A 25432-nucleotide genomic window follows, 5' to 3' on the forward strand; every position below is an offset into this window, starting at 1 on the left:
CGATATTTGAATACCATAATTAAATAACATAATATTAAATTTAAAAAGTATCAGTGTTTTAATGAATATAATTTTATTACTAGTTTCATTTTATTTATTTTCTTTCACTTTCATTATTTTTACATTTATAAAATTACATATCATATATATTTCTGAATAATATAATTACATAATTAAAAAATGATATTCTTTTCTCTTTCTCTTTTTTTCTCTTTTCATCTCTTTTTTTTCTTTCTCTCAAAATATTTCAAACTTTCTGAAGATTTTACTTTTTGTATATAATGTATGCATACGAATACATTAAATTAATCAACACAAATAAATAAGACTTGCCAATTAAAGCGGATCTTAATACGTATATATGTATGTATACATTAGGGCCGAAAAAAAAAATTTTTTTGAAAATCGATTAGTATTTATGCACTTCTTGGGTACATGCGTCGAAATTCGAAAAAATATTTAAATTTACAATTTGGTATTACCTGTTTTTTTTTAAACACAAATTCGAAGTCAGAAGTACATATTTCAAAATGGCGGATTCAATATAACGATATATAGAGTGAAAAGTCTCGGACTGGTGAAATATTTCAAAAACTAAGCATTTACGAAAGAAATGTTTCCTACAAAAGTTGTAGGGTTTTAAATGATCTATTCTACTACTACTAATCTGGTCAATCTGACCTTGAGTAGTATCGCTAAGGTCTGATCAAGATCAAATCGATTTTTTTATTTGACATATTCTTCAAATTGTATTAAAATTTAAATATTTTTTCGAATTTTGGCACATGTATCCAAGAAATGCATAAATACTAATTTCGAAGTCAGGACAACCTGAAGATATTAAACGATTTCAATGAAATTTTACTCAAATCATATTTTATTCAAACCATATATCATTCATAGCTAATTTTTTTGGGGAGGGGAGAGGAGAGTATTGCTAATCGATTTTCAAAAATTTTTTTTTCTGTTCACCTAATATACATAATAATATATTACGCGAATATTCACAATTTTCAGTTTAGTTTGTAATATTACGTAACTTCAATTTCAGTCTAACAATAAGATACGCTGTTTTAAAACAGACAAATCAATGCGCCAGTTTATTTGAACTGGAAATTGTAAAAATTCATAGTATTACTGGAATTAAGACCCACTTTAATCATATTGAAATATGATCTTCACTTATTTCTTGATTCATTTCTATTTGACATTGTTAAATTAATCAATAAATTCACAATAAATTAAACAAATAGATGTTTAGGATTCAATATTTATTCTAATCTATGTTCTTATCTGGGTTGAAAAAAAATGTGTGGAATGCTACATAATTGCCTACAACATTATTATTAAATCGATACTGAGAAAAAATATTATTTTAAATGAATATTTATTTGAATAGTGCCAACTAAGCATTTAATTACAGTAAATAAATAATTACTTAATAAAAGGAATGATTGGAAAAAATGATCAAATTAACGTTTTTTTGTACAAATAAATATATTTTTATATTTAATACAAATTTAATTGGCATTAATTAAATAAATAATTTATTAAGTATTTTTTTGCAGTGTATCTATATATATTTAGGTGTGTGTGTGTGTGTGTGTGTGTTAAAAAAATTAATCTCTTCGTACTACTCAATTCGTAACAGCGGAATTAATCAGCCACGTAACTACATTTTGAAACATATAAGCGTAAAATATCCATATTAAAGTAACGTTCAAAAATCAATGTTTTAAAAGATAATTTTTTATACATATTATTAATTTTTTATTCATTATTCAGCTAGATATTTATTAAAACAATTATGCATTTTCCACAAATAATTTCACAAGAATAAAATTTTATAAAAAATTTTTAATACGTTTTAAATTACTTTTTTCCTGCAATTATTATTTTCTAATAATTATGAAATAAAACCATTTGAATTAATTTGGGAGAAAAAGATTAATTTTACACAAGTAAAAAATAATATATACGTAAGTTTGCTTCGTTAACATCTGATCCTTTTCCTCTTCTTAGGCTATCCAAATATCAATTTCTTTCTTTCAATTTTCACGAAGATATTTTTTGAATAATTTGGATAAACAATTTGATTAAAAGGGAATAGGTAATTTTTCTTATAATCATACAATAATAATATATAAAAATCAATTATATTCTTTATCTTTGCTAAGGTTATCTGGATTGTCAATTTTGTAGGATTTTCTTGACGCGTGTAACTATATACGATTGCGCGATATATATTGTGTGGCACTTCCGAAATTAACGCGCGATACGACAAAGCGGCTGCAATTCGTTTATTTAATTAAATCGACAGGCTATACATTACCTTTCCCGTTACAGTATCAAGTTCTTCAAGATATTAAATTCTTGCATTTTAAGATCGTTGATGAAAAGCCAAATTAATAATTTCCTCCTTCTTTATTCAAGCTAGTACATAGAAAAACGTAAGCAGTAAGCGAATCAATATTTTTGATTTGTTACTACTTGCGTTTTTATTGTCTTAAATTCTCGACTGTGATTGGCTGATTCGCTTACTGCTCATATCTTATTTCTCCTGTGTGCTACTAGCTTTGTTATTAAGTTTCATAAATTACGCAGTATTGATTCTAATTTCTCAACTCTCTCTGATTTTGTCTCTTATGTATAACATATTTACGTAATGATCGATTAATGATATCATTGATTAATAGCTTTTAGTTGCTATAAGTGGCATAATAATTCTAAACAAAATTTACATAAAACTTTTAATTTTCACATTTATGATAAAATGCTCAATTTTGAATTAAAGCAGCATGCAATTAGTTATGAGAAATTAATTATAAATAATTGTTGGGCAATAATTTATTCACAGTTTAAAATAGAAGTAATACATTATCGATTTCTGTAATGAATTTTGACGTAAAATGCGCTAATGAATTTATGGTTACTTGAATTATGAATAAATTACTACCCAATAATCATTTATAATTCTTTATAATTAACATAAAATTTTGTATTCAACTTAAAATTGAATGTTTTTATTATAAATTTGAAAAAGATATTTATATATAAAGTTTCGTTCAATCATATTTGTCTTAATTGCTTCTATTGTATTATATTATACAATATTTTCTAATATATATTTTTGGACGTAAGTGGAACATATAATTTCTTCACTGTCTTTTTAGTTATTTGCGATAGAAGTATAGACAGTAAAAGTACAATAATTAAATTAAAAAAACTAGTTATATCTACAATACTTTTTACAAACAATTTTCTTAATGTCCCACTTGCACATAATATGTTAATAAAATGATGATTTTTTGAATAAATTAACTATTCAATAATAATAGCAATCTATTGTAATTAATTTTGTTTATTTATTGTATTTATAAAATTTGTATTTATTTTATTTAAAAAAAATTGAGAATTTTTAATATAAATATTATATTTATATAAATTTGAAAATAGGAGATTTTTATCTGTCGCTTATTTATATTATATAATATATATAAATTTCATCTTCCTTTATATAATTTTGCTTAACTAAAAAATATATCAATTATAAACTGCTTTTTAAAAAATTAAATATTTTTATAAATTTATTTTAAAAAATTTAATTATTTAAAAAAGAGATGATCTTAGAACGTGATATGTTAAATTTTGAGTAAAAAAAATTAAAATATTGAATATCTCAATATATAAAAGCATAGAATATTAAGTATGAGCTGTTATTACGTTCAAACTCTTGAAGGGGGATCCTTTATTCGGATTTATCAGACAAAGAAAGGATGGTGAAAAGAAGGAGGTGAGTATAGAAAAACGTTTAGATGAGCTCTGTCTCGCGCAGATATACACACAGAGGCGAATGCTGTAAGTCGAACGTACCTTTGTACCTTAGAAATATGGGTCAACGTCTTGAAAAAGGGCGTTATATAATACCTTTTCTCACAAACAGTGCGATCTAAATTTCGGGTCAAAGAACTTGATCTTTATAACATTGGGCCACGTGGTTAGATAAAGCTCTGAAAGGCGAATGAATATGAGATTTTAAATTTAAATAAAAAGAAAGATGAAGTTTATATTGATTAATATCTAAACATTTACCGTTTATAATTATAATTGCAATTATGTTATACATAAATTTAATGAAATATAAAAATTAACATCTAAAATTACCGAACGTTTGTCGAAAGAGTTGTACATTACTGCAAATTACAAATGGTACGTCTTATAACAAATTATGTAAAACATTCTTACGTTGCTACAATATTATTACGCAAGAGAATCAGATAATCCCGAAGATGAATGCGCGCGCGCGCGCGTGTATGTTTGTGTGTGTATGTGTGTACATTAATTCACGTGTTATATTGGTTGGAAAGAAGTGGACAGAACTCACAGGAAATAGTTCTACTTTATTTTATTTATCCTACCCTGTTTTATTACAATTTTTGAGACGAAGTTTATTACGCTGAAAATTAAACAGATTTATTGTGTGCATGTAAGCGGAGAGAAAGAGAATGAAGTTAAAAGGATTAAGAAATTAAGGATTTCTGGATATACATTTAGATTTATTTTAACAGGCTTTCTAAACTGGTTTCTTCCATCGATTCCATCGATTTTGATGACAATTAATGGAGCATTATTAGAAATAATGAATTATTTGCATTTTAAAGAATCAATTTATTTTCAGTTTCAAAGCAAATAAAGTAATAATCCATGAGACTTACAATTTTCTGCTGTCAGGATGTCCATATATGAGCTGGACTAGCATCAGATGTTGAAGGCTGAAGAAATGATGATGTTCATTTGGTTTTAACAAGTCGCGCACACATTTTAGTGCAACTTTAGTGAGTAGGTTCACTAAAAATTAAAAGAATCTGATACTCAATAAGCTAAGTGAATTAAACGAAGAACTGAACGATTTGAATGCCTCGAATTGAACAATTTGAGTGCTTTGAGCTGACCGATTTGAATGAGAGATTTGCGTGCTTTGAATGAGAGAACTGCACGATTTGAAAAAGAGAACTGGACGATTTGAATAGGCGAATTGTACGATTTAAAAGAGAGCGAATCTCATGGTATCGCGGTTTGTATGGGAATCTTTTCGAGGATGGTTCTCTGGTAGGATGTGTCGAGTTGGTAAATTGAGGATTCAGATTGGTAGGATTTTTCGCTCTCGATACAAGGTTTTATTTCTCAAATACTTATTGGAGAATTACCTTTAAGTCAGCTTCGCTTAAACCGTAAGTTTTGATTTTTCTAACATTTATTAGTAAATTTACGATCATCTATTGGCGAGTTTAGTTTTAATTGTCCTCCATGTTTTCAGGGGAGGAAGGGGAGATTCAATGTGCCATTCTCTTTCAAACTATACAGTTATAATCCACTGTGTCTGTCTCTTTTTATCTGTTACCGATTTCTCTTTTATTAAATGATCATAAATTTTCATATTTAGACAGTATTTGTTTATAATGTTGGATTTGCTTATAATGTTAGAAAAGTATTTTATTATTTTGTGTGTATATTTCATTGTAACAATTATCTGTTGATAAACAAACACGTTTAAATTTAGTATTTTAATCAAATTTTTGTTAAGTAATCGAAACTTCTATCTTCTGATCTATTACGTTCTTTCAGGAATCCATGTCTAGATTCTGCATTTATTAATAAAATAATTATGTTTAGATAGTATTTATTCATTACAGATTTTTCTACAGAATTTGTTACAATTAATTATACGTTATTAATTAGTACCAAGTTTTATTCCCGCGAATTAGACGATGCTGAATAAATATAATTTTATTTGTTTCTTTTCGCCGAATATTGGTTTTCAATAATTTTTTACTCAAGTACTATCAACTTTATAAAAAAATAGCAAGGGACAAAAATTATATATATACTCTATATATATATATACATATATATATATATATATATATATATATGTATGTATATATATTATGACATGATAATTTTTATCCGTCACTGTCGCGGATCATCAGAGATCTTGTCTCGTCCTCCCAACTAAGCGAATTCGATCAAAAGTTACTTTTTTTTAATTTCACACTTAGATTTAATCTCACTGACGAATGCTTGATGGCTGAGCTTTTGTTTTTGTAATCCCGTCGAAAACTGTAATCCCTACGCTAAGGAGGAGGAAGATACGATAATGGATTGAAAGCCGTCGCCCGGGGACTTGGACATGCAGGTCATATGATTTAGTATATTTCTTGTGGCATGCTGCCGTTTTGAGCCTTGCTATCGCATGCAAATTACAGGAAATACTGGAAAGAGAAAGCTCCATATATGTCAAGTGGCTGAGGACACTATCTGTCGGAGATAAAGACACCCCCGACACAGAGCCAGTGGCGGAGCTTTTCCGGACTTTCCGAGCCAGCTCGAATAATCCAGAGACTACATTGGAGTCTTTTAAATTATAGTGCGCGCCCTAAAGGCAAGGATTTGCGGCCTGCGAAACCCCTATACGATTCGTGGGGTCGTGTAAATGATAAAGGCCAATCGGCGCATGACATGGCCATAACTTATGAAAGTCAGTTATAATTCAACATAGTTCTCAGAATATACTTGTCATCTATTTTTTTGTTAATTTTTGTGTTACTGTTACAGTCCATCTCTCTTGTCCTCCGACAATTTTCCTGCTTGTGACAATCCACTCCTGTTGCCGTCGCGAATTTTTATAGCGCATAGATATCGTAAAACACATAGAAATTAATGAAAGAATGACACACTCTCTGGCACCCAACTTGTATTTGAATAAAAGCTCTGATATTTTGCGAAAGTTTTATTTGGTTACCGAGTCATCTCGTCCCGTAAGGGAGTTCATTTATTTGTGAAATAGAACACGCGACGAAGTTGTGCCGTCACTCGTGAGTACAGTCACAATTTGATTGACGTACAGGACCAACGAGTAAAAGATCTATTAATTAATTGCGAATTCGGAGAGTTAGAGAGATTTATGAAATTATACTTTTATTATATCATACTCTACCTCTTTTATTTTCATTGTATTTTCTGCATATTTTTTGTATGTTTTTTATATATCTTTTATGTATTAATTTCCTTCTTTTTAGCAATGTATATTGTGCGCGTTGCGATTTTAAATATTTAGTAATGTTAAAATTATCACGAGTGAATCCTGAGATTTCGGTATATCGCATGTGCAAAATCAACTTTCGAAAATTTTCACGTATTTGAGAAAGGTTGAGACAAATCCAAAGTTTTCGTATTTCTCTATATATTTTACACCAACTTATATAATATTTGACTGTAGAAAATTAAGTACAAGTCTCAGACTTTATTCAAAAGATATTTAAACAGGATAGGAAAGAGACAATAAAATTATACATTTACAAGGGAGACTCTAGAAATTTTTATCAAGTTTTTTGATGACAATTTTTTTGATGATTCTTGAACAAAAAGAAATATACGTGTCGCGACATTTATTAATACGCGACTTTGTTTTCTGGTTATAAATTTTCGAAAATCCAGAAAATTCAGATCTTGTTTTTCAAGAAAAGCTTATCAAGGAAACATTTAAAAAACATTTTTTTATAATAATAATAAATAGAACGTTTCGAAACTGTTATCTTGAAATGCATGTGGTGTTAATAATTTCCATGTGCGAAATTAATTTTTTAATAATTTAAAAACGCTTTAACATTGTTTTTGTGGAAATTATTATGATATCGATATTCTAATTGTTTGAAAGAAGTAACAATAGAACACATATTTTGAAGTTCAAAGGAAAATCTCGAACCCGATTCGACGGAGTGATTTCAATTTTTGAAAAATTTATTACTTCAAATTTATTATTTTATTTACTATTTTATAAATGTATGAACATGATAAAATCTTGTTCATCTATGAGATATGAATATCATGAAGGAAATAAAATTAAATAAAGACTTATATTTACAATTCAAAAATATTCCATACTTATTTGCAATTTTATTATTATACTTTCTTTTTTTTATTTTCCACTATTTATCGAAGCATGAATTAAAAAATTTAATTAATTATCATGGATTGACACTAAAGTTTATATTATATCTTTGCGATATCCTCTTAATTTAGCATTTTCTAAAAATCTTATCTGCATCCAAAGTTTATTCGGCAAAAGATATAAGGAAAGACAACATCTTTATGATATTTGAAAATAATTTTTCGAACAAATTATTATATTATTATTTTTATCTTATTTCTAGTTGTAAAAACCATATTTAATTTAAAAGTTGAAAACGTATAATTAAAATATAATGCAATTAATCAAGCAGGGAGTTCGCTATTAAAAATTACAATATATTTCACAAAGTTACAATTGATCACAGTACAAGTGATAAATTGTAATTTTATATGAAATGTATTATAATTTTTATTAACTTTCTGCTTGGTTTATTACCCTTTAATTATATGTTTTTAATTTTTAGTTCCCTGAATCTTGATTAAATACTTGATTAAATATTTTTTATATTTAATTTAATAAAAATATATTTTTCATTTATTTTCGTTTATCCCTATAAATAAATACTTGTTGCATATTTCAAACAGTCTGTGTGTGCGTCATGTAATTGTATCGTATAAACTTTAAAACATTTAAGTAAATGACCAAATCAATAATACTTGTATAATACAATAATTATACAAGCATATACTCCATATGTATATATACTCCATATGTACATTCTTGTATGCACAATGAATTGATAGACGCGATTGTATGTATTCCAGGGTTAAACATTTATATTAATTTGCCCTAGTCCATCCATTTCAAGGCAATGGATCTGTGGAATGATACATCTAACTGTAATGTGTGTTCACAGATCCATTACCTTACTTTTAAGTTAAAATAGAAAGTTAAACTCACCAGTACGAAACTCTATCAATGAACTCGATGCTTCTATGGCTTCGTCTTCGTCTCAAGTTTCTTCGTTGAGCACTCACAAGGAAACCTTCACGAAAACACAGTCTATAATTACGATACTTTATTAGATACTCCAGAGATAACTCAAATAACTAATAAATAATTTATATGACTTAAATAAATCTAAATGATTCGTTGACATATTAGAACGTCGATAATTTCACACGCGACGCAGATATAATAAGCCCAATCTAGGTAGGATGTACAGAACGTACATCCGTGCGGGACGTAGGTCGGAAGATTGGACACAGCATGGTATTTTGGTTGCAAAATGCAAAACGCAAGACGCAGGACGCGAAAATTGAAGTTCATCCAATTTCAGTGCGTTCTACGTTTTGTGTTCTGTAACCTATTATGGCCTGAAAAATGTTGTACGTTGCATCTAAGCTTGCGACCTGTAATCCGCATTCTGCGTTCTATGTAGTACTAAGGCACTAGATTGCCTTAGTGGTTCCAGTTTAAAGTCCAATCTACATACAGAATTAATGCAGGTCGCAGGTTGCAAATGAAACGTATTTCAGATCAGTATTTCAGATTCTAGGACGTGGAACGCTCTAGAGTTCCTATACACAGAATTTCTATCACTCAAACGGTTTTTGTAATAAAATGTGTCTATCACGCTACACATATAGTCGCATCGAATGATAGTAGTAGCAGACAGAAATCTGATTGTGAGAGAGGCCTTGGCTACATTCAGAAAAAGCAGCTTTGTAATAGTTGTACAATTTTTTACATAATTGGTTTAGCTTTATCACGTCAATCACATCAAAACATTTTATAACAGTTGCAAAGCTACTTTATCTGCCGAATTATCTGTTATCGCAATGCCCTACGCATTACCGTCCTCTGAAAAAGTGTGGATGTCAACTACATAACAATATCCACTTTTGTGATGCTCCTGAAAATAAATCGCTGCAATCGCTGAAATAATTAAAATCTATCAAATTAATCAAATTAATAGAGATTTTAGCGATTTATTTCCATCAGGGACACTGCAAAAAAATGGACATTGTTGCTGTGCAGCAACATGACATCCACTTCTTTAAATGGCGATAGTGCGGTAACAGACAAAAGGCCGTTATGAGCTGCATTCAGCAGATAAAGCTGGCCTTGCCCTTAGAGTTCCTGGATCCAAATTTCCATCTAAATTCAAGTTTCTCTCTGGTAGGTAATAACAGGTAATAGTAATACTTTTGTTAGCTCTAATTATTTCCGCTATGTTACTATAAAACAACGATTGGCTTGATTAAATCAAGACGTGCGAATCCACTGAGTGGCCAGTCTTTGTATACAGGAACGCTAGGATCTCTTTCTGGAAATCACTCTCTCGTGATCTCATGGGATCTCACTACCGCATACTACGGTAGCATATACGTGTGCATCAGATGCATAATGCTATTGTAGTATGTGTAGTGAAATCTCACAAAATCACATGACGAGACCACGTGAGATCTCACGCTAGAGCTGTGTTCAGATTCCCCGAGTATCACCCAGATATCTTTTTAACTTTGTTGCTCATTGAAACAAAGATAACATGATACCTGAGTCTCTATTCTTGAAAAGAAATGTGTACGAAAAGCTAGGGAAATACTATAGTATAATTAACGTAGTATTTCCCTAATTTTTTGTATATATTTCTTTTCAAGAATAGGAGCCCAGGAGCTACTCGGATGAGAATCTGACGCGCTCTGGAACGGGTTCAAATTCTCATTCGGGTGCTCTCTCGCGTATCATATATGTCATCCTTGTTTAACATTCGATAAACAAGGATGGAATGATACCTGAGTGGCACTCGAATGGGAATCTGAATATAACTGAAGAATATAACTGAAGAGAGAGGAGAGTCCCACATTTCAAGAGCTAAAGAATACTGTTTCAGATTATAATAGGCTGCAGACCGCAATACGCAGGACGTAAAATGGGACTTTATGGGACGCGAAAGTTGAATTTCACCAACTTTCTACTCCTGTGCTTTTACGTTCTGTGTGTCCTATCATATAATAATTAAAACACATTAGGTTAATTTCTAATCTTGCGACCTGCGACTCTCGTTCTTCGTGTAAAGGCTTAATGCGAATCGAACTATCAAGCAGCTAATTCTAGCGCGAGTAACCTGAAAATATACAAGACATATATGACACTTGCAATATAATAGGAACACATAAATTCTGCAGGATACAAGTGCTATTAAACGATCGATACATCACAGTTCTCCGTTACTTAAATCACACGAGCTGCATACTCCATCACATTAATCGTAGTACTCCGCACTCTCGATATGAAAGCGATAAGCAAATTACTCCCAAATTGACGGACGATATACGGAACATGATATGAGATGCATTCGAATTTTACGATTTCACAAGAAATAACTGTCTAGTAAGCAAGTGACGAAACGTTAATTTGTAATTCTGATCCTTCTTGCATAGATATGACCATATGAAGTATGCAGGATTGCCAGAAAACTGTAATAGAAATCAGAAAAAAGTCAGGAAATGTTGCAAAATTTTCTGGAAAACTAAAATTCTTGGTTTTAAAGAAGTTTAATACGCGTACATCACATCTACATAGTACCAGCTCAACAATTATTATAAATGCACTGTCAGAGGAACATTATGGATTGCCGCATATACTTTTCGTACCAACAAAACTTTCATAAGAATTAGCCAAATTGCTCTCACAATAACATTTGACGATTTCTAAATCAAGACACAAATACAAAATATTAATAACATTAGGAAAATCATAAAATTTTGTCTGGAAATAAGAGAAAAGAATTATGAAATTTTAGAATGAGAAAGTCGCAACCATGGTATACAACAGTTTTTCCGAAAAAATAACAGTTGCATTAAAGCAGAAAAGAGCAACTAAACTCAAAAACAGCTTGTACATAGCCAATCCAATATTCACAGCCATCTTTTCATGGACATTGATTCTATAATACTGTATGATTATTTCTTGGTACGACATACTACAATATTCGAGAGCCGAAGAACGAAAAGGATCGATACTGGAGTCATTTGTAAAATCGACAAAACGCGTATTTCGTACTTTTCCATTTTCTTCGTTTCTCTTATACAGAATAAACAATTCTCCAGAATAAAAGAAAAAAAGCAACTAGCTATGAGAAAACATAAACCCGTATGAAAAATTAAAAAAGATTGTAAATTTCCTGTTATCACGTAGATTATTTCTTTACATATATAAATGATTCTACAAATATACAGGATATCCAATTTTAAATGACGACTTCAAATCAGGATTATAATCTAGACATTTATCAAGATTAAGGCTATTGAAAGTTGTTCCTCTTATTTTCATTTTTGCACTAAAAATTTATTTTTATCAAAAATTTATTAAAAGTAAAAGTAAGAGAAACAATCTTCAATAGCGTTGATCTTGACAAATGTTATTCAGGTCATGATTCTGAACAACATTTAAGAAATTCCAACCGTCGGTCTGAAACCTTGGATAATGCTAATGTCGGTAATATTGTAACTTTCAAATCTAATAACTTAAAAAGTACTTAATAAAAGAAAATTTTATTATAGTGTTTAAAAAATCATAATAAATTCATCAATCATTTTTTGTTCTAATAATAAACTCATTTCTCTTAGCACTCAGGATGTATCATCCGTTGTCTCTTCAAAAAGGAACTTTACTACTAGAAGTATATCAATATTTATACTTTTCAAATAAAAATAAATAAAACTATATATTTATGAAAACTTGTGTTAAATAATTTCATTTACACACATATAATATATTTATTTAACAAAATATTCTTATAATTTAATTACTCATTTATTATTGTTTTTTATTGTGTAATATTTCAATTTAAAAAATTATGATAAAAATTTCAATTTTTTTGTATAAATATTCTAAATAAATCAAGATTATTTTTTTTTTCGTTGTTATAATACTTTAAAAATAATGACAAAAATTCAAATAACAGAAAAAACGCTATTTTCAGTCGAAGCAGATCTTAGTGCATAATAATATTCACATGCAAATTTGCAAATACATTTTTTTGTATAAATCTGTTGCGTATCGATTCGGTTTGTCGGACTTGAAATGCATTCATAAACTGAAGCTGGAAATAACATCACAAATTACATAGATCATTTTTTTTAGTAATTATGCTAAAATAAGCATCTTAAAATAAAAAACTTATTAATTTACGAAAATTTCAATTTTTTTGTATAAATACTTTAAATAATCGAGACTATTTATGAAGTTATTTATGAAATATTTATCAAGATTATGTATTTACAAAATTTTATCGCGATTCATTAATTAGTTGTTTTGTAAATAAATAAAGTTTATTTTGTTTACTAACAGAATGTTTATTACATTTATTAACAGGTTTACTTTATGTATTAAATTTTATTTATTTACAGAGCAACAAATTAGTAAATCGCAATAAAACTTTATAAATACATAATCTTGATGAATATTTCATAAATAACTTCATAAATAGTCTTGATTATTTAAAATATTTATACAAAATAAATTTTTATGTAAGTTAATAAGTTTTTTTATTTTAAGATGCTTGTTAGCATTATTAAATGATCTATATAATCTGTAATGTTATTTCCAGCTTCAGTTTAGAATTGCGTTTCAAGTCCGATAAACCGAATAGGTGCGCAATAAATTTATAAAATAAAAAAAAATGTGTTTGTAAATATGCACGTAAATATCATTAAACATTAAGATCCTTTAACTGAAAATAACATTCTTTCTATACTTAAATTTTTTCATATTTAAAGTTAAAGTATTATAACAATAAAAATATAATGATAAATGCAATAAATAAATTATAAAATGTGTTGTGTTAAATAAATGTATATATGAGGTTATTCATACAACTGTTTTATATGCATATGTATAGTTTTAATATTTACATTTATATGAATAGTATAAATATTAATACAATTTCAAATTTAAATTTTTGCAGGAACTTTATTGCTGATACATTCTTAATAAAAATCTTTTAAATCGAAAGATTTTATCAATCAAGCGTAGAGGAATAATTTAATAGAGAAAGATGTATATTTCTAATTACTAATATTCTCTTTATGTTTTTTTATCGTGTCATGTTTTATAATAACACTACGCACGAAGCAGCTTGCCCAGCTACCTATCGATTTGAATATCGGAATAGGAATGATAGCGTAATGTTCCCTTTATAAACAATCGCGATGTACGAGACATTCGAATTTCGATTTGCAAATGATAATGCGGCGACTTTATGTATAAATTAGCAAAAGATCCAAACCGTGCACGCTGTAAAAAACCAAACCTAAATTGCTATCACTTTGAAATATTTAATACTTTATAGAATTTTTACTGAACTAATTTTCGTTGTCTCGAAGTATTTAACATTTCCGAAGTAATTCACGTCTTGTATTGAGATACGCGCGTGTAATATACCTTATAAAATATTTAGAATAGATTCCTACTGAAGTTCCAAATGAATTTCAATAAATATTTCAACAATGTACATTGAATCTAATTGAATCAAAGAATAAAATCTATTTTATTTGTTACTGGAAAAGATACGTAAATTAGATTATTATTACTATTTTGTGCCAAAACATTTTGCATCTTCAAGGCAATAAAATTATGTACGCGTAATCCCCAAACATATTTTTATATATAATAAGTTTAATAAATCATGAAAATTTATTGTTTATGCATATCTTTTTTTTATTTATTAATTTATTATAGTCACTTTAAATACGATTTTGCGCACTGTGAAAAAATTTATGTACGATTAAATCAAGTATTAAAATAATATGGTTTCCAATAGAAATATATATTATTTTGTAAAAAGATATGCATAAACAATAAATTTAAATTGTATATATACCTTTTATTATACAACGCATACATATTACATTTATTGGTCGTAACTATACATAATTTTTTATTTTGTTCGGTATTTCCGGTATTAAGTGTGCACAATGCGTAATTCCGTCAAAGTATATAAAAGATTATTAATAAACGTTCACAAAAATAAATTACGTACATATTTTTGATATTGATATTATTGGATCCAACAATTCTTTTGTTATTCCGCGCTTTCTAGAAACAGTAATGGACAAATTACATATACTAACGAAAAGTTTAAATCGCATTATAAAATGTATTCAAATTTAAGCATCGTTAAAGAAATAATTATTTGTAAATGCTTTGTTAAAATAATTAAAAAATTTCAATAACTTCGATTTTTATTTTAAAAGAATAAATATTGCAAAATATCTGCTTGATACATCAGAATTACTTATTAGCGGTAAATTAAAGTAAGAATTAGAGATAATTGAATATAGTCGTAAAAAATAATCTCGTGGAGTAAACGATGAAAAAAAATCATGTTGCTTCTCAATGGCGGTGTGTATATATGATTACACGTGTTGACGACCAACGTTCCATATATTTAAAAACAAACATCAAGAGTAGTCATCTCGAAAAATGTTTACTTTATTATAAAATAAATTTGAGCAAATATTCTGTTTTTTGCATTTCAAGTCAATTTCTGGGCTATCCTATCGTATTAAATCTTCTTCGTTTATTTGAAGAATAATTTAAATCTACCGTTTATTTGAAGAATTTTATATATATATATATATATATATATATATATATATATTTGATAAAAAATATGTAATATTATCATATGTAAATTAATTTATCATTATTATTTTAAAGCCAGATTTTTTCAAGAGAAAAATTATGTAATTTTTATAAATTGTGAAAATGAAATACAAATATCGATTAATTACAGTTGTACTAATCATTAGAATCATATCGATGCGTGAAACTTTACAAAGAATTCTTTAATTAATCAAATTTCTTATTACATTATTTTATTATATCATTATTATAAATTTATCTTTTTAAAACAAGTAAAAGAATGCGATTATTATTAGGTATCTAATAATATCTTTTTTAGCAATTAGAATATTTTACCTTTGTTATAACAAAGTTAAATTTTATCTATTAAGTTTTCATTATTTTTAATTTAATTAAAATTAATATTTCTTTGATATCTGCGTACGTTATGTAATACGGATCTTTTATCATTTATTTTAAAAATTCCTCCATATGAAAAAATACATAATATCAATTCATTTATATTAAAATATATACATATTCATAAACATAAAACATATAATACTTACAGGTATTTTATTGGATATCGAAGCATAAGTAATGTAAAAAAATTTAATTTTATACTTTAAATACATAAATTTGTATATGCAATTGGCGCAATTGGTTAAAATCATAACTTTTATAAGACAAACAGATTAAATATTGTAAAATTATTTGTAAAATATTATTTATGTCTTAATATACTTAAAAGCATTTTCTATTTTATTGAAATATTTATCAATATTTATCAATTTTTCGTATAATGTTTTTTGATGGACAATTGTACATAGTCCGACTTTTTACCCCATTTTGAAACATTTATTAATTTCTTTTCTGCCTTAGCATGGAAAAAGAAATTAGTGCCAAAAACATCTTGTGAGTTTATCTTCTTGACTAAGTTTATCGAAGTTGTCAGAACTTTTTTGTGCATAAACCTTCTATCTAATTTAATGAATGGGGAGCGATACAATCGGTTTTAAAATGCGGACATATATTTGCGTCAGATAATAGCAGTTAACGGCATAACTTACTGTGATTTACGGGCAATACGGTCGTATTTTTATGGCACACTGTTCCATTAGCTTCGATGTGCATGATTTATGCAAAGTGTTCTTGGCACTCTCTCTCCCTCTCTCTCTCTCTCTCTTTTTCGTGAAAGGTACAAGACTATTCTTATACGTCCACTCACGAAAGTCTACCGCGTATAAATATGCCTTGTCTGCACCCTTGTATATCGCGTGTAAAGTTCAGAAGTGAATAGTGACTTTCCGAGTTCTGGGGCTAATAGTTTTCGGAGGTCACTAGTAGGTGACCAGAGAAAGATGTCAATAGAAATTCTATTTTCCATTTTACAATTTAATTAATTGTTAATAAAGAAGAGGAGAAAATTATGTCTTTCTTATTATTTTGTTAACCTCTTTAATTAACTATCGTAGTTGAGAGTTTTCATAGCTGTTTTATAGCTGCAGTTAGCTATAAAAACTACTCATAAGTTCTAAAACATCTTGTTTGAAGTACGTAATTTCCGTCTTACGGCGATGGTAAAAGATTCAAAGATTTTTATTTACAATTTAGAACCTTATAGTATTAATCGTCTAAAATTTTCTCTTGGGTCCAAATGACTCGTCGCTGTAATCCAGGATTAAAAAACTCTGTGGAAAATTCTGATGGACTGTATCAAGCACTGCTTTTTTTTTCATTACAGGTGTCTTGGGTGCGTAGACGGGGAGAGGAGCTTCATTTACTCACTATTGGTCTCGATACGTACGCGAGTGACTCCAGATTCTCCCTAGCCTTTGAGAAACCCAATGATTGGCGATTGTTTCTACGCTCCGCTACGGAACGCGATGCCGGCCTTTACGAGTGTCAAGTCAGCGCCCACCCACCATTAATCAGAACTGTCCATCTAGCGGTGTCAGGTAAGTGAGCGCGTCATTGCGTGTGTGTTCATCTAACCGTCCGGGACTTGGCAACCTCGAAGCAATCAAGAGCTGCTATTTCCTACTGCTACTAATGATATGTACTTTGATCTGATGACCGCATTGCGACCCGTAAATCATCGTGTTTGTACAGAATATCTCAAAATCATTGCCATTATCGAAAGCGCTGATATTATAAAGCATAATAAGAAAACAAATGTACAATGTCGATTTGTTGGCAATTAGAAGGTTATTTAAATTCAAGTTAAACAGTTTTCGTCAAAAGGAAATTTCCAAATCACTTAAAGAATTCCGTAATTAAAGCATGTGGAACCTCTGAAGCAACCCTGTATCATCATACAAAACTTTCTATTTTCGGCGTAATTGCTACGAGGCGTTTGTTTCGAGATGTTTGTAATTCGTGACAATTGTAACTATTTGCATAAAGTGAAGACTAATTATGCTAATGGTAAAGATGAAAGACCATGATGCATTATTGTCTTAATTTACTTTTATAAAGTACTACAACTAGAAAGTCGTTCTCTGGATACATAATCCATGTGTCCCGTGGCGCGTTTTCGCTGGACCATAAATCACGGTAGCCACGTCGTTAGGGTCGTCCTCTTCGTGGCATAATGGCGATCTCGATGCTGTAACGATGTTCTCGTGGCACCCACGTCCCACGCCACTTAATTGGACTCCCGTCCTTTACTCGTATCCTCCCTTTTCGTTCTACCCTTCCTTTCTGTCTTTTTCTATTCGCGCGTATCTGTATTTTTCTTTTATTATTGACAATGTAGCTACGCCAGTCTTTGATATACGAGTTGCACGATTGCATGTGGATACGTGTATCGAACAAAATACAGAAATGTGTTAAACTATACACTCCGGCAGTGATAACATCGTCTTCCTTTAGTTGCAACGAATAAAGATACTTAATTTCAATAACGAAGTGTAACTTGTTCTAATAGCACAGTAAGCTCATTATCATCTATCATGTATGCATAATGGACTTGCATGGATAATTCGTGACTGACTCAGCCGACTATCAATGATTGATTGATAGCGGGCAATATCGCAGTTGTCAGCTATATTTGATTAATAACGGATGTAAGACTAATAGACACTTTGAAGATCAAATTCGGGCTTTCATCTACAACGTCCGATGATATCTCTATAGCATGACGGTTTTAGCTACGTGTAGCTAGGCGAATAGTTCGGCCGAGATTAATGAGACTGGCGCGCGTTGAAAAGAGAACTTGGAACACTTGAGGTTTCAAAATTTATATATTCGAATAAGAGCGATTAAAAACACACACACACAAAACACACATATGCATAGAATCTGTAAATTAATTATGGTACCACGAGCACGAGTGACGTATGTCGCAAAGTATAAATTTATGGTGACGAGCGCTGTAACATCGTTATCAGAACATCTTTCAAAAGTATACTATTCTTTACTTCAGCAGATAGTTAAGTCTTTATTGATCGATACAGAAAACTTCATTCTTACGTTTTTCTCAAAAGTTTGTGAAAAGTATAATATTCAGTATAATTAGATTTACTTAATACGACTGTGAATATATAGTTAACTCTCTGACATATGCAAAGAGGGAGATACATTTCAAATTGGATTATTGGATGCAAAATGTATCTTAAAGTTTCATACTTTACCATAGTTGTATTTATCACGTATATGTACTAGTATAAAATCTCGATTTAACAAATGCACATGCTTGTTAGACTGCATTACGAGAAAGAAACATAGTGATAAGAACGCCTACAGATAAGTACGTGGTGAAAGATGCAATGATAGAAAGACGAGGACAGAAAAGAGATAGAAAGCGTCGCGAGATGAAATCAATATAGGTATGCAGATATCGAAATATTTTTCAGTCACCGTAGCTGCAATAGGAGGGTTATGAAATATCTGACCGAAATACCAGGTACAGGACTGAAATAAATTCCATGCTCTGTGAAATAAACGGAATATTTCGCGGATCCAACTGGTGGAACGAACGATTGCGGTATATTATTCTTCTACATATCGTTCGGCTTTCGTTTTAAGTTATAAAGTCTGTTCAAGCGTATCATTTTTACATAACCTTCGGTTGAATATCGATATAGTAAATGATGATCTTTCTTGTACGTACATTAAGAATCTCTCGAGTAGTAGGAATAATGGAACAGCTTGATCGAGGTATATATTCTGATTTCCTTTGCCGATATGATTTTTTAAAACGAATCTTTTTATGTATGACAGCGTATCGTTGCGTTAATAGAAAAGTGATACCTCAAAATTAGCAACTTTTCATTAGAAATCTTTTTTTACAAGTTCTTATTATAATTGAAACATTGTTTTAAATATGATAATGAATGTACAATTTTTATTACTTCACTTTCTTTCCATATTATATTTTTAATGATAATGTATATTTATTAAAATTATAATACAGAGTTCTATAGACAAGAAGATTCTTTCTTCTCGACACCATTTTTATCTCTTTTCTATCCATGCAAAATAATCTAACAAAATGAATAGTCTAATTATAGAAGTCTGTGTTTAAAACTATGCTGTAAGTATTTAAAATTCGAACATTGCAGCTATAATAAAATGTAAATTTAATTTCTTATCAGAGTTGGGACATTTTTCCATATAAATGAGCTATGTGTCAAAAATGAGTCACGTTTTTCCACAAAAATAGGGGAAATCAAGGTACCATGGGTATCATCATCGATTGTTTAATTAACATATAATCTAGAATGTTTAAATTAATATTATTACTAATACATTACTTCGTTGCCCATACTTTTTATCTAAGTGGCAGTGATTAAATTTTTATTGTATCGAAAAGCATCGATCATTAATGATTTTCGTAGTGCAAAAGTAACTTTTTAATCGCATAAAAATGTTTTAATATTATTTTTGTAGTAGAAGATACATGTATGAAGATAAGATGCAAGTTTCTACACATTTTTTTTCAAGTTACTACGTTACAAGTAATAATCTAACATTTATTTTTTACAGTTTTCTATTAAATTATATAATTAAATGTATAGTTAAGGTACCATGGGTCATACATTAAATATTCATGATAAAACAGGACAATATAGAAAATATATGTACTAAAAAGGCAGTTTATACTTCTAAGCAATTAATTTTATTTTATCGTAATATATTTTTTATCTTATATTAATGGTTATTTTTCATTTGTTTTCTTATAACTTTCTATTTTATTATTTAATAATTATTAGTTATAATTATATTTTATTATATTAGTGACTAAGAATGTGTAAGTTAATTGAAAATATTTTTCAACTTTCATCACTGTTATTTCTTGCATAATTCTACTATTTTAAATGTAATCCATGATATCCCGGCATGGGTCATTTAAAAAAAAATATGTTTTTATTTTTTTCTTAAAAACTAATAAATATTTAATAAATATACTAATTAAATTTTAAAATATACATTATACTTTAATTATTAAAAAAAATAATTCAAAAATTGTTTTATATTTAGATATATTTAGGTGCACTTTTAAGAATTTGAATTTTTGTGACATGGGGGAGGTGCCCCAGTCTCCCCTATATTATATAAATCTTTAAGATCAATTTCTTTTCATTATCTTAAAAACTTTAATATTTTTATTTATGTCATTTTTTTATCAACACAGCAATAATTCTTGTATATTCAATAATTCACACATAAAATAAAACTTTGTGACGTTTAAATTTTACACAGCATCGTGATTTCTTAGAATATTACTTCATTCTTGGACAAACAAAGAAAAATGCGCGAATAATGATTTCTTTTGAGAACTTGCCGATGTGTTCGTTAACGTCGAGATATGGCTCTTCCTTTTTTTCGATCTTCTTTTACGCATTTCTACATCTGGTAGTTTATTCGCCGTTTTGCCCTTATCGCGCGCAAAGATTTCTGTAATGACCTGTAAAAGTTGCGACGGGCATCATTTATTATCGCGACTTTACTTTTCTTTCATTCTCTTATCCTTCCATTAATCAAAAAGCTATCATTGTCTCCTGATGAGCTATTTATGTTATTATGCGTAAGCCAAGATAACATTGTTCATTATTGTAGGCTATAAACCGTTCAATATCGGCAAGTGGACTCGCTTACGTAAAAATAAAGTTGCTTTACAGAACTTAGAAGAAATAATTCCTGGTCGGCGGGCACTATACGGAAGCTTTATTTCTGGCAAACGTTCAAATAGTTAGGAACTTAAATTCCGCTAGCGACGGCGGCTTTTCCGAGGGCGTAAACTGCTTGTGCCAGCGCCCAGTCTCTCGTTTCACTACCGATCTACATTGAACTCTGGCGTTGTGAATTTTACGAGCCTGGAGCCACATTCTAATCGGATTTCCATAATGGCCTATCGATTGATGTCGGCCCGGTACAAAAAGAGTGCGAAATTAATACAAGAAAGAGAGAGAAAACGTTTCTTCGTCGTTTTGAACAGTTAATATATAAAATCGCTATAAAATAAAACAATAAAAATTTCAAAAAGAACTTTGCCCATTTTATGTATATAGATTGAAATCATTTTCATACAAAGATGTATTGTACATCAAAGCACATAAAGTAGATTAAATCTGCAAGTACCAAAGCTAAAATAGATCAATGTTAGAACCTTATCATTGTGAGATATACTAGTCTCTAAAAGAATCAGTATATTACTGATTTCAATGCTACATTTGTAACTGTAATCATCAGTGAATAGTTACTATTTTTCAGTAATGATACACACACACACACACACACACACACACACACACACACACACACACACACAAGTTTATTTTTAGAAGTTATGGTTTCTATAGATTGAATCTGCAGAAAATCATAACTTCTAAAAGTGAATCAGTATTATTACTGAAATACAGTAAATATTCGCTGATGATTACAGTTAAATAACACTGATGTTAGTAATATATTGATTCACTTTTAGAGATTTTGTTATATTTCTGCTTACAGAATCCTGGTGAAAATTTTTCTCAGAATTTTTTATAGAATTTTTTAGAATATCTATATAATTTTTCAGAATTTCTATATAATTTTATAACTTTCTCACATTTTTTATACAAATTGAAATACTTCTCAAAAAAATCTACATTTTTCTTAGAATTTTTCATATATGTTAATTATAAAATATCATAAGATTTCTAAGATTTTTTGTAAGTATAATTTCTGATGAAATATTATAAAATCTAAAAAATTAAAAAATATTTTTTAAAATTTATAGGATGAGAAATTTCAGAATATTTCATAATTCACTTGTATGAAAAATTCTGAGAGAAGATGTAAATTTTCCGAATATTTCTGAGTATTTCTGAAAAATATTCCTATTCGTATAAAAATTATAAAAAAAATTTTCACCAGGGGATGCTTTTAATCGACTGATAATCTTTTATTATGTAGTTAAAAATACTTCTAAATCTTCTTTCATGCTCTACTGCACCTTATAGGATTTATTTTCTATATTTATAAAGTACCTCTTTGCAATGACGATATGTATAAGAATGATGCTGTAAATTGCTATGCCCATATGTCATTCTTTATCCAATGGGTATCAAATATCTTGTTGAAGACATGCACAGAAAAAATAATTTTGCTAAAGTTTAAATTTAAAAATTTAGATACAGATTTGAAAATAATTTTGTTGGACCATCAAAATAAGTAATCAAGATTCTCAAACTGGTTGCTAGACTATACAAATTTTTTAAATATTTCTCTTTAAATAAAAATATTTATAATTCTTTAAATATTTTTTAGAAATTCTAAAAATTTTCTAAAAATTCTCTAAATATCTTTTGCAGTATAGCCATCAACATTTAAGCATTCTATTTAATTAGTTTAATGATCCAACAAAATTATTTTTAAAACTGTATTTATAATAACTAAATTTTTTTCTTTTCGTGTAGTTATCTTTTACGAGGAGAATGTTAGTTATATTTTTAAGCTTCGACAATTTCGAACATCTCAAAAAATTATAAACTACTTTCGATAGATTTAAAGATTTAAAACTATTTAATTTTTAATATTTCTGTTATTACCTATAAAAGTGACTTGTACGATTCAAAATGGACGAGAGGCTTTCATCGTATCTTTTAATGTTATCAAATCGATCGCCTGTCAGCAAAGAAGCTGCGCTGCACGTGCACCGTTCTTCGAACGTGGCATTCATTTCATATTCACTTAATATCCAAGAAAGGATATGCCGATCCCGATGTGGCTTAGGAATGGTGAAATTTTCGCATAGATGCGATATGTATTGCACGCGACTGCCAGGAAGAATATTCAAGCGATTAGATTGAGACGAGGTCGATCGAGGTAACGTCCGAAGATTGTACGTGCAATGTGGGATTTTGGGGATTGGTTTTCTTACGACGACGACCATATTCGCAGACGAACGTTCCGTTATAAAGTCGAAAGTCGTGGAATATAGGGATTGTAACGGCAGCTTATGCAATCCCGCGCTTTTCGCGACGGGGAAGAAAGGAGCCATGTACTCGACTACGGGTCACCACCCGCTTTCCTTTACCGTACACGTACCGACGTTCTCGGTTGGCTGAAATAAATCAAGGCTTGCCAATACCGGGTGCTCTACCGAAGTCTTATTACACAGTCGCAACCAGTCTGCAGGTACCTGTCACGCTTATTTACAAAGAAAAGTTTACTCCCTTAACAGTCGATTCTTATTTCCTCTCTCAATCCCTTTCCCCGTTCTTATTATAGTGTATCCAAAAGCCGTAATTCTCACTAGAGTGAAGAACAGATTGCACTAAATTTCCGTTAGCGAGTACGATTTCGATACTTCATCATGCTTCTTAATCAATGATATGATATCGAACTGTTTGAAATATTAAAACTACACGGAAAGAATGGTTTTGTTGAAGTTATTTAAAAACAGTTAGATATAGATAATTAGATACAGATCGGAAAATAATTTTGTTTTCTTAGCATACTTTATCTAGGTCCTCAGGCATACTCTGGATGTCGTTAGGATGTCCCTTGGAGATCTATGCTGTATGAATTGACTATCAAAATAATTATGTAGGACATTCATTTACACTGCAAAAGGTGCAGTGTTTAAAATGTTTACGTTTAAAACATCTTTGTAAAACAAACATTTAATAATAATAGAAAGATATTTCAATATTAAAAACGGTTTACTGTTTTAAATCCAAACATATGTAGTGTTTTATACGAGTATAATGAAAAAGTTTAAAACTGAAACCTCTTTAAATATTTAAAAAACGGAAATAAAAACGGAAATAAGAGTAAAACATTTTAATATCTTAAAATTAAACACTTTTTTTTTTAATGTATTCAAATAAAATTATTTTTAGATCTAAACCTAGTTTTTATATATTTCGGTGAACTCATTTTCCGGTGTATGTATGTTATACTTCCTAAAATGAGCAATTATAGCCAATCATGTTGGAAGATATTAAAGAATTATTACAAATCGATTCTGGTGTTATATATATTCCGTTCGCGTGAGAAGTTTGAATGGCGAATATGATCGATCGCGTAATAATCATGCGATCTCTTATCCGTTCTTATTCGCTGCGAAATAGCTTGGCTGCGTTCACAGCCAAGAATCCGTCATAGTAATATTGCCGACGACAAAAGAACGCTTGTGCAAATTCCAACATGTCGCTCTATTGCTCGTGCGAAATTACATCGACGAATTCCTGGCGTGGATCTCTCAGCTTCTAAAGACAGAGTAAGAGAGAAAGAGAAAAGAAGAGGACGCGAAAACGGGGGCATTATCCTAGTAGTGAAACAATGAGTTCCTCCTTCGCATTGGACGCGGCAACGTTTTTCTTACCGCTTCGTAATAGCGTCGCGTTAGATTATGCCTCGTAATGCCTCGTATAAACGAGCCGCACCGCCGTTACC

The 25432-nt window shown here is 29.4% G+C and overlaps 1 protein-coding gene and 1 long non-coding RNA gene across 10 annotated transcripts in view; one reads left to right on the forward strand and one right to left on the reverse strand.

Moving 5' to 3' along the window:
- The window catches only part of LOC147909255 (uncharacterized), a 183586-nt gene that overhangs the window by 91706 nt on the left and 66448 nt on the right, over positions 1-25432 (reverse strand). The window contains exon 2 of the long non-coding RNA XR_015545449.1: positions 8873-8957. This is a non-coding gene — a long non-coding RNA (uncharacterized LOC147909255). The remainder of the gene's footprint in view (positions 1-8872; positions 8958-25432) is intronic.
- The window catches only part of LOC105154834 (defective proboscis extension response 14), a 204661-nt gene that overhangs the window by 87008 nt on the left and 92221 nt on the right, over positions 1-25432 (forward strand). For all 9 annotated transcript variants that reach the window (XM_087407155.1, XM_087407156.1, XM_087407153.1 and 6 more), the window contains one exon: positions 17289-17502. In XM_087407155.1, the coding sequence (XP_087263281.1) occupies positions 17289-17502 (214 nt within the window). The remainder of the gene's footprint in view (positions 1-17288; positions 17503-25432) is intronic.

This window comes from Acromyrmex echinatior, chromosome 6 (assembly GCF_024713525.1).
Source record: "Acromyrmex echinatior isolate Ae372 chromosome 6, ASM2471352v2, whole genome shotgun sequence".
NCBI lineage: Eukaryota > Metazoa > Arthropoda > Insecta > Hymenoptera > Formicidae > Acromyrmex > Acromyrmex echinatior.